The sequence below is a fragment of the Eptatretus burgeri genome, chromosome 12, assembly GCF_056783735.1.
Source record: "Eptatretus burgeri isolate ZD-2024b chromosome 12, Ebu_testis_v1, whole genome shotgun sequence".
NCBI lineage: Eukaryota > Metazoa > Chordata > Myxini > Myxiniformes > Myxinidae > Eptatretus > Eptatretus burgeri.
The window spans coordinates 46188999-46208677 of NC_140972.1; the positions used below are offsets into that span (position 1 = coordinate 46188999).

Below are 19679 nucleotides of genomic sequence, written 5' to 3' on the forward strand. Positions count from 1 at the left end.
GGGAGTACAAACCCCTGGAACCCCCCCCCCCCCCAACCTTCATCCGAGATCCAGCTGCAAGTGATGGAGATTTATAATTAAATGTGGATGCTGGAAAGATGTGATGGGCCAAACAGGCTCTTATGCCCAGATTTCCATCGCTTAAGGCCCGGTCACACCTTGACGTTTTAGCCAGCGATGGCAACGTATTAAAATGCATCTAAAACGCTGGCTTACGTTGAACTTTTGATGCTTTTTTTTAAGATTCGGACGTATTCATAGCGACTTGGTCTTATGTATAACGCATTGGTAACGGACACAGAACGTTTCATTGTGTTATAGATAACTTATACCAACGAATGCTGAACCTGTTGTCGGCCTACACAACCGATGCCCAACGATAGTCTAACTTCGGCATAGCGCGCTGCACGCATCGCCGACGATGTCGTGACGTAGCCTATTAAAAGGCTGATGCACAACGATTCGAATCATAACTGCCGTAGAAATGGAAGTGACAACATCGCGGTCACACCTTGGCGATCTTGCCAGCGTATGCCGACCTAAGAAAAATGTGTCTAAAACGTTGGGGCACGTCAAATACGGTATGAGTAAGTTTGGTATACGTGAGTAGAACGCTAAAGTACGCTATCATACGTCGTAGTAAGTAGAGTACGTCAAGAAATTTCAAACATGTTCAAAATTTTTGGACGTACTCGGCGTATGACACACGTTCCGCATGCGATGGGGATAAGTTTTACACACGATATGTGGACGCTTACACACGTCCACAAACGCTACTTATAAGCTACTCATAAGTCGAAACACGTCGCGGTAATGTCTTTTTTACGCGAAACTTATTTCTAACTTATGTTTGACGTGCTTTGAACCAATTCTTTACGTAGTCCCAACACACATCGACGTATGTAGACGTATTCCAATGACGTCTTCCGCTCGACAAAAAAAAATAATAAATGAACGTGTTTCTAGCTTACAACTGCCATATAAAAAGACGTGTTCCCAGCGGTTTTGGGAATTGGTATATAAAAATGGTGTTCATAAAAGGGGAACCCAACAGTGTTTTCGAGTCCTTTTTGAGTCGATGTCCATGTCAGCAGTAACAGTGTCAGTATCAGTATTAATATTAGTAGTAGTAGTAGTTTGTTCATGTTGGCAGTAGTAGGTGAGTGTGAGGGGGAGGGTGTGGGTTATGATGGATCGTCCTTGCGTCCGCGTGTCCACGGGTAGGAGACATCTTTTCACCATTGTTCGAAGTTCTTCGCGGCTAATTTTTTATGGGGCTTTTTCAACAATGAGCTATAGCTTGTTTTTACGATTTAGGTCTCTTCATAATGGGTTGGACAAATGCACAATGAACTAATAATGTGCATAGAGCGCTTTGATTACTTATAGATACGATATACCAACGAATAATTATCGTGAAGCCGGCGTTCACAAACTATGCCCAACGATAGCCTAACTTATCCATATTGTGCCGCAGTTTATCTTTGCCGGTGACGTGGGGTTTGCTATTCATAGGCTGCCACTCAACGATTTAAATGGCTGCATCTCCACTATTGAAAGTAGATGCTTGCGCTCAACAATTGGATTTATTTTACACTCAACGACTTTTAAACGGTACCACTCTGCTATTTTCATTGTTTACAATGAACGATTTAAATTGCTGTCACTCGCCTTTGTTTTTTTGACGCTGGGGTTTGGAAATTTGAAGCGTTTCTTCTGAACGTGTTAAAACGCTCAAACTCGACTATTTTAAATAGATGCTGCCGATGGACAATTGGAATCATAGCCAAGCTTGACATCGAAGTGTGAACATCCTCGTCATGCCGAAGAAAAGTTTGAAGAATGCTGCAAATAAGTGTCCTGGCCGTGGCCGTGGATGCTGACGCAAGGACGATCTATGATACCGACGTCTTTCAGCCTATGAGTAACTTAAAAGTAACGTCTGTCGATGTGTGGCAACGATCGCGTAACGTGCCAACAACACGTTAATCATAGGTTAGAAATAAGTTTCGGGTACGCTAAACATTACCTCGGCGTGTCTCAACTTATGATTAACTTACAAGTAGCATGTGTTGACGTCTGTCAACGATCGCAGACCGTGCATACAACTTGTGGCCAGCGTAGCGGAACGTGTGAGTCATACGCCGGCATACGTCGTGAAATTTCAAGCATGAAAAAATTTGAGGACAACCAAAAAGTACAACGTTTAAAGCCAGCGTACAACGACGTATGGCAGTGTTTTTCAGCGTGCTCTCAATGTTATCAAAACTTAGCCATAACGTATTCAACATGTGCCAGCGTTTTAGAAAAAAAATTCAAAAATTGGCATACATTGGCTAAAACGTCAAGGTGTGACCGGGCCTTTACTCCATTGAGGATATACTCGTACAGTACATGTACTCGTACAGAGATAGCTGTACGGTATTTTTTTTTTGAATAAATAGTGGAGGCTGGTAGAAGAACTAGTGCAAGTACATTGAAAGGATCAGAGTGCAATAGGACAAAAGGAACAGTAGAGAGAGGGGGGGAAACACCAACAGCAGAGGCGAAGGGCAGGCTTGGACAAGCAAAGGGTGTGGGAAAGGTTGGGGGGGGAGTGGGGGGCAGGAGAAGATGCATGGGGTGGATGAAATGGATACAGAAGGGAACTTTCAGGAGGGAAAACTGGAAATTTGGAAGGGGGAGGGGTGGGAGAGGGATGAACAAGGGTAGGAAACATCATGATTTTGGATTGGTGAAGATCGAAAATGGTGGTGAACAGCTGTCTTAAAGACCTTGAGGGAAGAATGAGATTGAAGAAGTTGTGGAAGTTGATTCCACAGGTGGGTGGGGGGGGGGGAAGGAACAAATGAGTGAAGGTGAGCACTCATCCTGGATTTAGGTTGTTTCACCAGAGGGGTTGATGGTGGACCCTGGTGCCCTGCACAAATATGGGGGGGACAAAACATGGAAAGAGCAGAGGGTACAAGACCAGAACGGAGGCGGTATAAGACAGAGAGACCACTGACCTGTCTGGAATAGCGAAGTGACAGGCCCATAGTCTCAGCTTCATCGCTGGAGATTCCAATAATCCTGAAGGCCTTGGTTTCCACAGCATCAAGCTGAGCAAGGTGTGAGGCAGGGGTGCCAGCCCAGAGGGGAAAGCAGTACTCCATCAAGCTGTGGATGAAGGCCTTGGAGGTGGATTTGTTACTTAAGGTGGAGAACAAGCTAATTTGCTTGTGTCAAAAAAGGAAAGACCAACACAATCGACCTCATCCGCACAAAAACCCAACCCTTGTGGTGGGACTCATTTGCCAAAAAAGTTTGTTCGACAAAGAAGATGCACGCTAGGGGGGATATCCGTGCCACCGCAGCAAAGCGCTCAGGCCTTATCCATTTTGACACCAAAGTCATGCTCCTTAAACTTTCCTGACTGCATCAGTTCCTCACTATGATATACATCTAAAACCAGGGCCTTTCTGAAGGCTTCCCAGTGATGTGATGAGAACTGATGAGTCTGTTTCCCATTGTCTGTACAGCTGCCGTCAACGATCCGTGACGACAAAGTCTTCGCAATTTATATCCATCTACTTATGCTCGAGGCTTTCAAGCATATCACTTTACATCACTCAGCTGCTGTGTGGCCGCCCCCGGGCGCAGCATGGGGGGCGAGGGGTATAAAACTGAGCATCATTACAGTCACTCCTGCAAATTCTAAAAACAAATCAGTGGTTTAATTGGTTAACGATGGTTAATAATGCATGCTATCCTGGAGCCAATAGGACATTCCAGTGGAGTTGCTTCGCTTTGCAGAAAGTTTTTGTCAAAAGATAATTTTCTTACAGCCACAACCTTTCACGAGTGGTGTAAGGTCCCGGTCCAATCGCCCTCGACCTTAAAGAAAACCGTTTTTCCCTGTACAAAGCATGCTATTTATGCCAAGTGAAGCATTCTACAATCATTTTGGTGATGTTCAGTCCACCAATCTAAAGGTCCTTGTCTTTTTGATCTCTGGTGAGTTGTGTTAATGCTAATGGATACCAAGTGAGATAAATTTATGAAGTAAGTAAAAGTACTAATCGTTTCTCAGCTCTGTGAACGTCTCTCTTTGACACCTCTCTAAGGTGTGGGATCTTAGAGACCTCGGGATCACTTGGTGAGCTCTGTACCCTTTCCTTATTCCTGAGATACCGCTCAATAGAGGAACTGAGGGGATGCAGTTGCGAACCAGGCCACAGACACAAACAACCCTTGCTATGTCTCTTGCATTTACTATTACTTGAAAGGTCCCGTTGCACATCTTTCCATCTCGAGGTTTACAACAGACTTTGTAGGAAAGGAAAGTCAACATGGCAGTGTAAAGTGATGTGGTTCTGCTAACCTGTATAATTCTCATCACCCTGGGTGGATGCAGTCAGAAGTTGAGCCACAGCTGAACCGACCGACTTTGAGGAGCTCCCCAAATCCTGAGCTGCTGTCTCGAGCTGAAATGGAATGTGATCAGAAGTTTTTGGAAAGCAGATTCAAAGCCAATCAATTATCCTCCACATCATATCAATGGCTCGGCAAAACTTTGAAATAGTTATTTAACAAACTTATCTACTGAAGCCATCCATACCTTGGGACAGAAATATTGTGCAAGTGTCTAAAGCAGAAGCATCCTGTGGTGTTTAAATGGCAAGTAGATATTTTCAAAGATTAATATTATTTCCTGTTGCCCATAGCAATTCCAATGAAAATGTAAAAATTTAAGAAAACATATAATTATTTATCCAGGCAAATGGACCAAAAAAAAGAGGGTTTCAAACACATCAACCTGATCTCATGTCTCATCTGCACCAGCAAGTTTCAAACTAGTTCCTGAGTGATTTTGGACCTCACTAGTGGAGACAAGGCATTCATGTCAGGCACAATCAGACACCACAAAGTACATACTGTCTCTCCAGGCAGTGGCCTCAGCCTGCCTGCAAGCACATCCTGTTTTGCCTCATCCATCTCACTCTCCAATATTCTAATCAGCTCCAGCGCTGAATCAGTCTCCAATGGACCAAATGCTTCTTGTGCCTGGAAGGATAAAGAAATAAAGAAATACATCAAGACAAGACTTTGGCCTATGTTTTCAGGTGCACACTTTTGCTAATCAGGTCCCATTAAGTTCAAAAACGAGTCGGTTAGCTGACTGAATATTTGTAGAGTCACAATATTTGTATTGAGTGTGTAATTTGTCTTTAGCTCTTAAAACGGCCTCTGGAAGTGCAGGTCTACGGCTAATCGGTTGCTCTTATACAAAGCTCAGCTTGGTTTCAAGAAAAGTCAAAACTCACAAGGGGTTTTTGACTTAATACAAAAAAATACAGGTGTATTGCAGCAACCTACAACAAGATCAGAAACTAAAACCACACTCAGTCGAGCGCATACCTTCTCCAGGCTGAACAGTTTACGTTTTGTATCCCACTGATTGGCCGGATCTGGAGCCGGACCTGAACCAAAATCTAATTGGCTTGTTCGTGTCACCTACCCAACTCTTGCACCAAATTTCGTACGAATCCGTGCAAATTTTTTGAGATATCATGCCGTATATTGTTTTTGGGCCGATCTCTCAATGATGAATAATCATTTTTTTTTAATTCTAGTATCTGGATCAGAACCTGAACCAAAATCGATTCAAATCGTCCTCGTGACACACGCAACCTGTCCACCAAGCATTCTCCGAATCCGGCCATAACCTTTTGAGATATCCTGCACACAGACAAACAAACAGGGGTGAAGAAAACAACCTCCAACCACCTTCAGTGGCAGAGGGAATTAAATGGTCTTTTGTATCAGATTCAGTCTTGGAATTATTTGCTGTATATTTTATTTTAGTCATTTCCATAGTCCGTAGTGGGACAAAAGAGTCCCAGAGACCCATTTTGCACAACAATATTTGTTCATAAAACTGCTCCTGCAACCTCAAACTTTTTTCCACCTCCACACAATGTTGAAAATTTGTAAATGTAGGGTTTCACTTTGTAAATGTAAATCAAGGTTTCACTTTGTAAATGTACTCCGCCAAAGTACAAAACATAAGCGGATGGCAACCTTGGCATCTTGAAAAAAGATAATTAGAGTACAAACTCTCGAAAGCATACGTATTGTTGCAAATTCGCGCCCGCCGGCGTGCGAACGGCCACGTAACTCGAATCGCGGCACGTCGCTCACCGGACGGACAATTCCGTCGTGACCCTCCGGGAACTATCGCCCGAAGCCAGTCACGGATGGGCCTTTCGACCTCACCACAATCGTGCCAATCGGCCACCCGCGTAGGATAGGGTTGTTCGCCAAACTCGACTTACCTAAGTACCCACGCGGATGGTAAACCGGGCGATCGTACCTCACCATAGGTCGACTCCGGACACGAGCCGCTTGGGCGGCCCATTCCATGCTATCGGGATAACCGAGCGGTGTTATCGTCGACCTGGACGGTTCAGATTAATTACCGGGATGTTGCACCCACTACGAACACCTTACGTGAAGCAGGATGGAGAGTGAATTAAAAGGAAGGAGACGAAGCGAAACGGGCACAGTTCAACATGCAAGCACTTTATTACGTGACACACGGAAAGCACGTATATCCAGCCATACACAAAAAGCAAATGCAAGAAGAAAAGCAGTTAAAACCGACTACGCGCACACATGGCAACACTTATACAGTTCTACTTCACAGACGGCGCCAACACACATTCACACAAAAGCAAAGGAAAGAAGCCACCCTCACAGACAAGGAGGAAGACAGGCCCGTAGGTCAAATGTGCATGTGACCTGGAGGAGCGGCCAGGTCAGCGAGACCGGGGAGGTCTTACCCGCGTCCTCATGACGCGTTGGCGGGCAAGCCGCAAATGTGGCCGCGCCGCTGTGCCCCGACTCCGTGCCCCTTGGCGGGTTTCGTTGCCACGACGTTTGGGGTGGGGTGGAAACAGGGCCTCCTTTTGCACTATCTCAGCACGGGGGAAAGGGGGAATTGTTGATGCCCTGGGGGAGGGGAATGGCTGGCTGGCTTGGGTCCCGTGACGAGATGAGCGATCCCCCACACCGCAACCACGTCGCCGACCGCCGTCCTTCTTGCCTTGGACCCAAGCTCCCTTGCTTGCAGTTCCACCGCGCTTACTCCCCTCAACTCTGCCAACGCAACGCTCCTTGTCCCTAAGAGCAACCTCTCGACGACACTCTCCAAGCAACTCCAAAATCCAACTCTTTCGCATCCGCCTTGCGCTCGCCTTTTTATAGGCGGCAGGAGCAGCCAATATGCAAATTTTAGGATCAGAACGCGATTGGAGGCGGGGCCACGCCGCCCCCCCCCCCGGTCAGCCATTGGTCGGGCAACAATGGGCGTGAACCTCTCCTGATCCTAAAATTTTCATATACGGACTTCACATACACACGCTTGGAGGCGGGGCCAAACCGCCCCGCACTCGCCAATTGGACGGAGGAGAAGTGGGCGTGAAGCGTTTCTGATCCGAATTTTCCCCTCGGAAAGACCGCCATTTGCGCTCGCGGCTCGGTGCGTTCGGCACCAATCGCCGAACGGGCCTGAGACAGCCCGACGTTCAGTGTTCACAGGTGGTGAGGGAATGGCCGTGGAAGCGATGATGTGGGATGAATTCGTGAAGGTAAAGGCGAAGGTGGTGGAGGGTCTTCTGTGTGAGGGTTGGCGTTGTGGTTGTTGTCTGCGGGTTGGAGCGTGGTTGTAGTTGGTGACGGTGGCTGGCGTGGTGGTTAAGGTGGTTGTTGTGTGATGGCGGTTGAGACGTGGTTGGTTCAAAATAACGACAGAAAAGAAAAAATGGCGAACTCAAAGCGTCGCAGCCCAGATGAATCACATAAATTCCCTCTATACAACGGGTTTGGGCTAACTACACATGTACCTATGAAGATATCTCACCTGAGGGCCCTTTATGGTGTAATGTGAATTTCCACAGCCGTAACAGTATTATAAAGAAAAGACTTCAGATTTTGGATACATGTTTGAAAGATGGCGATGCCATAAAGCTAGCAGACCTCGGTATTAAGGAGATTATGAAACACCATAGAAACTTACATTTTCACCAATGGTTTCTTGGACATTGAAATGGTGAATGCTGGACATAGGTGTCTGATTCGGTGGCCTGATGGCACTGAAGAGGAGTGGAGCATATATGGTACATAGTAGTCTGCTCAAACTACATGTATACAAAGTTGGCAAGTGCTTGTTTTTTGTTTTTTTAACCACAAACTGAGAAAGTGTGCGAATTATATATATATATATATATATATATATATATATATATATATATATATATATATATGTATATATATATATATATATATATATATATATATATATATATATATATATATATATATATATATATTTTAAAACATAATGGCTTATTGTTCCCATTATGAACACAACATTCCAAACAATCTGCTCCACCAGCAGAAAAATTTGTCACTGCACGGATACTAATCATAAGTGAGAAGAAAAATTGCAGTTGTGGGAGCAGTGATTGTAAAGCTTGTTTTGTAGCTTTTTGTATGCAAGGCTCATGAAAGAGCTCGAACAGATAATGGACCAGAACATGGGAAGAGAAAATAATGAAAAGGTGGGGATACACCACCAATAACAAGGTGGAGGGAGACAACGGATAAACACTTGGAGGCACGATGGCATGGGGAAGAGTGAGATCAAAGAAAGGGGGAGGATGACACCTGGGGTCAACTAGCTGCACACAAGCTCAAAGAGCAAGAGGACGAAATGAAAAAATGGGGCTTAAACAGAAATGGAGTAAAAAAACAAAAAATAAAGTGATGGAGAGGGTGACGGTGGGGGAAGGGGGGAGGGGGTGCACAATAACAGGGGAAGGAATGGGTTTACCTCTAGAGAGCTAATAAGAGTAGAAAACATGAGTATGGATGGGGGATAACCTGTGATGATGGTGAACAGCCATCTGGAAGTACAAATGTGTGTGTATCTCTACCACAAGTACAGTACACAGACAAACAAGAGGTGTTTACGGAGGGGAAAATTCAGCCTACGTTACTCTTTGGGATTTGGAGGGGTGAGAGCAGTACATGGACAGTGAGAAATGGACTTCTTGATGTAACCTGCAATTCTCCCATTGGGATGGGCTTCATGCCTGTCTTACCGGAGGAGACAATAGCTGGGAAGTGACACAGAGGAATCAGGGGCATCCTGTGGGAGGAAGGATTCTGTTAAGCAGATAATGTCAGGTTTGGCAATAGAATGGACACATACCTTCTGTGCAGCAACTCTGAGATCAACCAAACAGCAGGCCAAGTTTTTGGCACACTGCCCAAGTTGCATGGAGGAAGACTGGTCGGCCACAGTGGGGACAGCCGCTTTTGCTGAAGCTACGAGTCGGTTGCCGGGCTGTGGAAAGATCAAATCATTATGCCATATTTGAGGGGTAATGAAACACTCAGACCATGTACGAATGGCACTGAGAGCAAAAAATACAATCACCACTATCGGTGTCTTGTCGTAATTTAAAAGTTATTCACATCAGTGTATGGATTATATGGAAACACTGAATTTTTAGAAAATTAAAAAAAACAAAAGTTTAATGATGATGTGTACATGATATTAGTGCGTATCATTGCTATTCAAATCGTTGGTAACCTCTTGAATAAAGGTAAACCTATGAAGTAAACCCATCATTCATACTAGATATTGCACTTCTAGTTTTCAATGAGAGAGAGAGAAGAAATTAATTCCCTGGAAATTCGAGATAATTTCATTTCTCAGCTTAAAAGGCCCGTGCTCTTGACAGATTATCAGGGTGTTCACGACAAGTTGTGAATGTTTCCGTGGTTAAGAAAAAGTCCTGTACGTGTCGCCACTCCGTCACAGAGTGCGGAAACGTCTGCGGAGCAGCCATAAGCATAAAACAGTACAGTGGGGGCAATGCAGCACACCTTTACATCCTCCTCCACCAAGCTGCTCACAAGTTAAATGGCCTATTCAAAAATACTTTTGCTCGTAAATTGCCGTAAACGTTTTTCTCTTCAGTTAGCAAGATTTGGAGAAGCACTAGCTTTTCATAGCTGGCATTTTCGTGCCTATCTCAAGTTTCCTTAACGGAATTAAGTGTCAACCACAATGTGTGACTTGGCATCACATGTAGGCCAGATCAGGTGGGGCAGGCAGATTATTTACCCCTCTACCGAAGGTCATAAATGCACCACCTTGGTATTAACTGACAATGCAAAAGCAGAATGGCAATTCTCCTGAAACTGGCTTAGTTTCTCACAAGTCACTTGTGAAACCAGAGTTACTTGGTAGATTGTGATATGCCCGAGGAAGGAATGACATGAGGGGGTGCCATACCTGCAGAAAGCTGAGGCTGGCACTGATGAGCGAGAGGCCAGCACTCTGGCTGTCTGGCTTAGACTGGCTCTCACGCACACCCTGCACCAGTTGAGGAATGTGCTCAGCTACGACCTGCACCCACACACGAAGTGGCATACATACGGATAATTAATAATCAACACACCACACACACACACTGGACCCAGGAAGCTGAATCAAAGTGTGTATCCCTACCACAAGGTTAATTCGTCTCAGTCAAACTCATGAAGTCTCAAATGAAAGTCATGAGATCTTCAATGCATGTATGAGGACTTTGATTTTTGTGTCAGAATTCTTAGTTGACTCAAAAATAACTAAAAAACTTACACAATTTTTCAAGCTTCTCAAAAGATTTCTTGAAGTACGTTTACAATGTTTGTTAATTACCTCCACCACTGAAGGTGGATGGAGGACATGTTTTCACCCATGTCTGTCTGCCTGTCTGTTTGTTTGTGAGCAGAATATCTCAAAATGTTATGGACAGATTCGGACAAAACTTGGTGGACAGGTTGGGTGTGACAGGGACTTAATTGATTAGACTTTGGTGAAGATCCTGATTCAAGAATTTTTCAAGTGATTCTTCACCATTGAGAGATAGGGCCAAAAATGATATATAGCACGATATCTCAAAAAGCTGTGGACTGATTCGGACGAAACTTGGTGGACAGGTTTGGTGTGTGACGAGGACGAATTTATTAGATTTTAAGTGAAGGATCACATGCAGATCCGGCCTCTCAGTGGGATACAAAACATAAACTATTCAGCCTGGTTCTCACTGTACAATCCTACCATTCACAGGGCAATGTAGAAAGCTGTTCCTGTAACCTAATTGGTGTTCTTTTAAGGTCTCACGTCAAATACCTTGAAGATCAGTGGAATTTTGTCTTTTTTTACCAGGAAATCCAGAATCAGAGTCTCTCGAACACCTTGCATATCTTCACTAACCTTGCAACCTTTCCACTTAAATGGAATTTGATGAATGGGGGAGAGCATGAAAGACCTCTTAATGCCTCTCCCTAACCTCGAAACCTTCCTCAGCTGATTGGTCACCTTCATCCACCCATCCTGTTCTTGGAAATAACCCAAATCTAATCTTTTGGCTCTCCTATACTCCTTTTGGCTCTCCTTTTTAACCACTTGTGGAATCATGCCCATCTAATCCTGCTGAACAATAGTTTATAAAAGTGGTCAAAATAAGGAAAAGATAAACGTTTCAAACAAAACTAAAGAAACAAGGATAACAGCGAATACAGTTGTGTGAAGTTATAATCAATGAAATGCAACACATTTGTTAATTCTGATAAAGCTTAAAAAGCGAGCACAACGGTATGTGTATTGCAAAGCAATTTGTCGATCCAAAACCTTTTTGATCTCTGCACGTACTCAAATATAATGTATTTGTCATATGTTAGGCAATCATATAAGGTATTGGAGCCCCGCCGGCACCAAACCAGTGTGTTCACCTTGCAACTATGAACGAGCTGCTGCTGTGAAGCGAGGTTGGAGTTCGTGACCGAGGCATGCTGTGCAGCTGCGATGCTCTGTGTGGAGGCTGCAGCAGCCTGTTTTGCTGCATGCTGTTCAGCACAAAAGAAAGAACCACAAATCGTAATTTTCTATATGGTACCATCAATGTAAACACACCTCTATGCCAGTAACGCCTTGCCACACCTGGAGCTTGTTTAACGCTTTCTTTTTGATGGCGTTTTGCGCAGCAACATTAGTCGCTACCCTCAGTCCCTCAGCTGCTTCCCGCAGCTTCTGCTGCTGTTCTTCATTGTCAGGATGTGCTGCAGCTCCCTGTGCAGTTGAGAACAAATAGCTTTACTTGGGATGACGTTAGGTACCAAATCTGTCATTTCACTCCGGCCTTTGTATCAAGCAGTACATTTACAGTGATCATTTACAGTAATTAAGGTGATGTGTTCTGACAAATGTAAATAAGCAGATTCAAATTTACAGAGAGATAGTACTGCATTTATAGTTTGTTGAATAGCAGAAAATCAAATGCTCTGTACTATATTTCACATGATAAACATGCTTTATCGGTCGAGCAAGTAAATCAAAGATCGGTTAAACTTTAGTCGGGCTATGGTGAAAATATTACAATGATTAATTATATCACGACCTTAAAATGGGGTCACGGTCAAGAAATGTGAACCCCATGTACCTTCTATTCTCATTATTGATGTAAAATTTCATTCCGACAGTCACAGCCAGCCTTGAGATACAGATGAGAAATTGATACAGATCAGAAATTGGTACAGCTCGGAAACTGATACATATCAGAAACTGATACATCTCAGAAACTGATACATATGAGAAACTGATACATCTCGGAAACTGATACATCTCAGAAACGGATCATCTCAGAAACCGATACAGCTCAGAAACTGATACAGCTCAGAAATTGATGCAGCTCAGAAATTGATACAGCTCGGAAACTGATACGGCTCGGAAAACTGATACATCTCAGAAACGGATACAGCTCGGAAATGGATACAGCTCGGAAACTGATACATATCAGAAACTGATACAGCTCGGAAACTGATACAGCTCGGAAACTGATACAGCTCGGAAACTGATACAGCTCGGAAACTGATACATCTCAGAAATTGATGCAGCTCAGAAATTGATACATCTCAGAAACTGATACAGCTCGGAAATTGATACAGCTCAGAAATTGATACACCTCGGAAATTGATACACCTCGGAAATTGATACACCTCGGAAATTGATACAGCATGGAAACTGATACAGCATGGAAACTGATACAGCTCGGAAACTGATACAGCTCGGAAAATGATACAGCACGGAAACTAATACAGCTCAGAAACTGATACAGCTCGGAAACTGATACAGCTCGGAAATTGATACAGCACGGAAATTGATACAGCACGGAAACTGATACAGCTCAGAAACAGATACAGCTCGGATACTGATACAGCTCGGAAATTGATACAGCACGGAAACTGATACAGCTCAGAAACTGATACAGCTCAGAAACTGATACAGCTCGGAAACTGATGCAGCTCGGAAACTGATGCAGCTCGGAAACTGATGCAGCTCGGAAACTGATGCAGCTCGGAAACTGATGCAGCTAGGAAACTGACACACCTCAGAAATTGATACAGCACGGAAACGGATACAGCTCAGAAACTGATACAGCTCGGAAATTGATACAGCTTGGAAACTGATACATCTCCGAAATTGATACAGCTCGGAAACTGATACAGCTCGGAAATTGATACAGCTCGGAAATTGATACAGCTTGGAAACTGATACATCTCCGAAATGGATACATCTCCGAAATTGATACAGCTCGGAAATTGATACAGCTCGGAAATTGATACAGCTCGGAAATTGATACAGCTCGGAAACTGATACATCTCCGAAATTGATACAGCTCGGAAATTGATACAGCTCGGAAACTGATACAGCTCGGAAACTGATACAGCTCGGAAAATGATACACCTCGGAAATTGATACACCTCGGAAATTGATAAAGCTCGGAAACTGATACAGCTCGGAAACTGATACAGCTCGGAAACTGATACAGCTCGGAAATTGATACAGCTCGGAAATTAATACAGCTCAGAAAATGATACAGCTCAGAAACTGAGTCAGCTCAGAAATTGATGCAACTCGGAAACTGATACACCTTGGAAATTGATACAGCTCGGAAACTGATACAGCTCAGAAATTGATACACCTCGGAAATTGATACACCTCGGAAATTGATACACCTCGGAAATTGATACACCTCGGAAATTGATACACCTCGGAAATTGATACAGCTCAGAAATTGATACAGCTCGAAAATTGATACTCCTCGGAAATTGATACAGCTCGGAAATTGATACAGCTCAGAAATTGATACACCTCAGAAATTGATACAGCTCAGAAATTGATACAGTTCAGCTCTGAAATTGATTCAGCTCAGAAATTGATACACCTCGGAAATTGATACAGCTCGGAAATTGATTCAGCTCAGGTCTGAAATTGATACAGTTCAGGTCTGAAATTGATACAGCTCAGGTCTGAAATTGATACAGCTTGGAAATTTGGAGTGTTGGAAGTACAGGAAGAAAAAAATATATTCTAAATTGTGGTTTAGTACTGCTAAGAAATTGTATGTCACTTAAAATTTGGGGGCACTAAATGTGGAAACAAACCATACAACATGTTTAAGCCTCCCCCTATGCTCTCGGGGGAGGCTTAATGACACTTCTTCACAGTTTGAGTGCAGCTCACTTCTACAACAGAGTTTACCACATTATAGAGGTGCAGCCTATAAAACATTAACATCCAATGATCACAAATAACCACTGAAACCTAAAACAACAAATCACAAGGAGGTTCAGACAAAGGATAAAATTTAATTTACTTCCCACAAAACTTCAGAACGAAGTGTTTGTCAGGCCTTGCAAGACAAAAACTGAACCAATTCAAAATGTCTGGCCAATAAAGATAGATCGGCCAAGATTAATGAGACAGCTTGATGAAAAGGTGTGATTGAGGCACTGAGACAACCTGTTCATCTCAACCAAAGACAGTAACCAACTTAAACCTGGTGTTTCAAGATAGGTAAACCTCACCTTGGCTGCCTCTACCATACGAGCAGTGGCGTCTGCTAGAACACGTGCCGCTGCCAGCAGCTTCCTCACATTCTCCTGGTCTTGTTCAGCTTCTGCGTCGGCCTTGATAGCACCAACCAAGTCAGAAGTAGCATGTGCCAGTAATCGTGCTTGGCGGACCATCTCACCTGCAAACAGGCAGTTTATCTTCGTGAGTGAAACTGACACACACACACACACACACACATATTCTGAGCATCGTTAAAATGCCTGCACTGAATAATGTAATGTATATTGATATTGCTATTTTGAGAAAATCCGTTTTCACTTGTTTATATTCACTGCTGTTGCCTTAAACATGAAAAATATAATTCTTCCAAGGACTGTAGATCTCATTTGAATGAATAAATCCATAAATAACAACTTGGAAGTAGAAGAGTTAATAAAGCCTTTTTCAGTCCACCAGGAGAATGAAGGCCTCCCTCAAATCATGTTGAGGGATGTTTGGCATTCATACCCCTCTTGTGAAGTGTGAGTTTGTGAGAGTGAGCAGGTATATAGGAGTCAAACCCACACCAGCCAGTGGAGAAAGAACCAAGCCTTTCACCCCATGACCAAAATAACCAGCTCAGGAAAGTTCATACTTGAGGATAAAAAGGCACCATTTACTCTTCAAATCATCTCGGGCACGAGTCGGCAACCTTTTTTGTGCCAATAAAGTTAAAACCTTGAGCAGTTGGTGCATAAATAACCAATTGTTCAATTTAAACACACAATTAACGGAGCCTACTTCATTGTGGAAGTGTAATTATGAAATAGTAAAAATTTAAAGTGTATTCCATCAGTGTTTTCTGTTCTACCAAAGCTCAAGCAATGTTCAACTCTTTATTAAATAATTGGAATTCCAGAAAACTTTCAGTAAAAATTAAGATAAAGCTATTCAACTCCAATGTCAAATCAGTGTTATATGGTGCAGCGACATGGAAAAATGTGCAGGGAAATGGAATACAAACTGATGGTCTTCCATCATAGATGTTTAAGAAGGATTCTAAAGATTTTCAAAGAATGAAGATGGCGATGGTAGGACATACGATGAGAAAACAAGAGGGACATCTGACTAAAGAAGCTATGTTTTGGAGCAATCGGGGAAGGAAGAGGGGAAAGCTAAGAAATACATGGAGGAGAAATGTTGAAAATGAACTTCGGTCAGAAAGGAGAATGGCACTTGAGTATGCAGATAGGATTGCTCAAAACCGAGCAGGATGGAGGAATCTCGTTGCAGCGCTATGTGCTGAAAAGCACAACTGGTCAAGAAGAATAAGAGGAAGATCGCCCTTTTCCAATGGGACCTCTGCTGCTGCATTGTTTTGCTGATTTCTTTGATGTCCGGTTCATAGCTGGTCAAGTTAAGCTTCATGCAGGCATTCAGGCTTTCTTCTGTTAATCTTGAGCACAAGTTGTTTTTAATGTGATGCAAGTGGGAAAATGCCTGTTCGCACGTGTCGGTAGATCCAAACATTGTTAACAGAGCAAAAGTAACATTCTGCATTCTGCTGTATGTAAGTGGAAGTTCATTCCAAGTTTGCAAAATTTGGTTATCCTCCCATGGTAATCTCTTCAAATTAGTCCAGGGATGTGTTCCATTACCAATAAGCTTGCTATTGCTTGCCAAGCCAGCCATTCCCATACCTGTCCCCAGCAAAATATTTAATAGTTAGGTATCATAAAGTGATCAACAAAATTTGGTGCTTTTGTCTAGAATGTCCCCATTTTTTGGTTAAGCTGCCACATTGCATATATGTGCAAACCACATAACTACATTCCACATGAACACTCCAATCGAAACCTCCATTCTGCCCTCCACATATACATAATAAATGAGTGTACAACACAACAGGCTGTTGCACCAACATCGAGAATCAAAGCTGAATAACTGTTTACCAGCATCTCCCATCGAATCGAAGATGTTCTCAGTTGCTGTAAGGATCGAATCGCTGGCCTGCTCGTAAGGCTGCATGTGCAGCGGACTGCCGGCGATGTCACGAGCATAGCGGCGGATATGCTGCAGCAGAGCATTGAGAGCATCCGTAACGGCAGCAGCCGCCTCACCGACCTGCCGCAACAGCTCTTCGTCATCCGTAGCCTCTTGTGATGCCTCGACACAGCCCTCCACCGAACGTGCCACTACCTTTCCCGCTTCCATCAGTTGTTCCTGACAGGCGGGTGCTCGCATCGTCGGTCCCACAACCTGTACACAAGGACAAGTGTACAGAGAAGGCAAAATGCATGATCGTTATCAAGGTCTACCACATATAAAGTTCACCTTTTATCGTGCAGCACATTCAGATAGGATGAATGGTATTATTATTTACATGACAACATTATTGTTATATATTGGTTTGAGTATTATATCCACAAATGGCAAAAGAATAGGTTCATGTTTGGCTTTTGTTTGTGTAAACCTGACTCCAAGTATAAATATTCCATTATCTAGACTTCCTGGAATCTAACTACTCCACAGCTGAAGACAGCTTACTCCACAAATCATGTAAAGTAAGTAAAATAATATAACCTTTGACCTCTCACCCCTCTCCTTACATCTCCTTTCTACTATACTTTCTCTTAATCTCCTCTTTTTTCTCCTCCCACCCATCTTCTATAAAAACATTATTCATTCCTAACCTTGCTTTTTGAGTTGAATCCATTCTTTCGCTTCCCTCTCTGAAATGTATTTTTCGAAATTTATACCCCCAAACCCACCCTTGCAAACGTAGTATGTATATGGCTCCAGCCTCCACGGCATGCACTATATTGTCACAGCCTTTCTTTCCTCCGTTAGTACCCAGTTAATCCTCTCTGACCTATAACTCCATAATCTGGAGTACTTTTCCTTTTTTGGTGTTTTTTTTTTACCCTTTCATATTTCCATGCTTTGAAACATTTCATGATGAAACGTTTCTCTGCTTTCCTCATCTGCATGCATAGACATGAGCATTGAAGTCGTTCAATGTTTCATCATCCATGAGAGCAGGTTATTTATGCCAGTGCTGGAAAAAAATTAAATAGGAATTTACAAACACCATTAACACAAATTACGTATCCTGAGTTATTTTCAAAGCTTTTGAACCTCTTAGGCCAGAAAGAACATTCTTAAAGGATTGTTTGAACCATGGGTAGTATAAAGTAGACCTTAAGATGACAAAGGTGTTGACAGCTGTTATCTATTTAAAAAAAAAATAAAACAAGAGGTTAAACAAGATCGCTCCACCTTGGTGCAAGCCACCAGCTGGGATGTAGAGAGGGCACATTGGGTGGCAGCAGAGATGACGTGGTTTTGGTGCATGGTGTCGTCGGTGTGCTGGGCAACGTTTTTGGCTTTGAGCACCAGAGTAGCTGCGGCATTTGCTACTGCTTTGGCCAACTGCATGAGCATGTCCTGTGGATTACAAAAAAAAAAAAAAGTCGATCTTTATTTACGATGCTTTGTAGCACAGATATAACTCAAACTTTCAAAACTGTGTTCATGTAAAATTGCCAAAGATGGCTTTCTGCACCACAAGGTTCACCTCATATGAACAAATACAAAGTTACTCAAGGTTAGTTGAAACTTGATAGGGTTTGGCTCATCCGTTTCATAGACTGCTTGTTTCCTGACCAACAGCAAATACAGTATTCTGTCATCACCGAAACAGGATGATGGCAGTCTTTTGCAAAACAAATTACAGTTCAGGGGATCACGATAGAAAGAAACAGTTGAAATAATAAGCAACGATCAGTAAATTTAAACCGCTAATGAGTTTTTCCGTAAATATAATGTTGAAGAAACTTCAACGAAATTCGATATTCAAAATAAACGCACCTGTTACTTTTTAGACAATACTTGAAGCTAAATTTAAAACATGAATGAAGTTACATGTAAATTAGTTATTAATATCACATTGCTTCAATTCTGCTCTTGCACATCTTCTTTCTGCCCTTTTCACCCTTTCATTTACACTCAGTGATCTTCCATCTGCTTGGAAATCCACCAACATCACTGCATTACATAAAAAAAAGGTGTAAAAACTGATCCTCTCAACTTCCAGACCTATTAGTTTACTTCCAATTATCAACCTCATCTCAGATCACCAATTCACTTTCAGACCAGGTCACTCTACCTTGGCATGTTGTTGATACTTACCAAACAATGTTGGAGGCCCTCAATGTCAGACATGAGATCAGAGCCGTCTCTCTAGAGTCTCGACATATCTCGTGCTTTAGATAACGTCTGTCATCCTGCCTCGCTCTCCAAACTCTCCGCCAATGACATCCAAGGCCAACTCCATGCATGGCTGACTGACTTCCTCTTCTCTCAGAGCCAACGTGTGGCACTCAATGGAATCCTTTAATCTCCTCACTCTCTCAAGGCTGGAATGCCCCAAGCAGTGTTCTGGGCAAAGTCCTATTCCTGATATTCATAAACGATCTCTATGACTCTGGAAAATACCCTTTATCTATTTGCCGATGACCCCACCCTCTGCTGTGACATCCCTCATCCTTCAGACAGGCAGGCTGCAGCCTCATCCCTCTCTTCAGACCTTGAAAAAAAAATCACAAGATGGTCAAACACTTGGAATATGTCTTTCTATCTCTATCTCTATCTCTATCTCTATCTCTATCTCTATCTCTATCTCTCTCTCTCTAGAACTATCTGACAACCTTCCCCACCCCACCCAATCTTCAGTCACTCAAAC

At 43.0% G+C, this 19679-nt stretch overlaps 1 protein-coding gene across 1 annotated transcript in view; it reads right to left on the reverse strand.

Annotated features, from left to right (window-relative positions):
* The window catches only part of LOC147015536 (talin-2-like), a 265377-nt gene that overhangs the window by 127826 nt on the left and 117872 nt on the right, over window positions 1–19679 (reverse strand). Inside the window, exons 18-26 of the mRNA XM_085850367.1 lie at window positions 18215–18382; window positions 16888–17194; window positions 14968–15134; window positions 12041–12169; window positions 11833–11946; window positions 10349–10462; window positions 9257–9391; window positions 4918–5046; window positions 4364–4466 (exon numbers count right to left, since the gene is read on the reverse strand). Coding sequence (XP_085706493.1) covers window positions 4364–4466; window positions 4918–5046; window positions 9257–9391; window positions 10349–10462; window positions 11833–11946; window positions 12041–12169; window positions 14968–15134; window positions 16888–17194; window positions 18215–18382 — 1366 coding nt within the window. The remainder of the gene's footprint in view (window positions 1–4363; window positions 4467–4917; window positions 5047–9256; window positions 9392–10348; window positions 10463–11832; window positions 11947–12040; window positions 12170–14967; window positions 15135–16887; window positions 17195–18214; window positions 18383–19679) is intronic.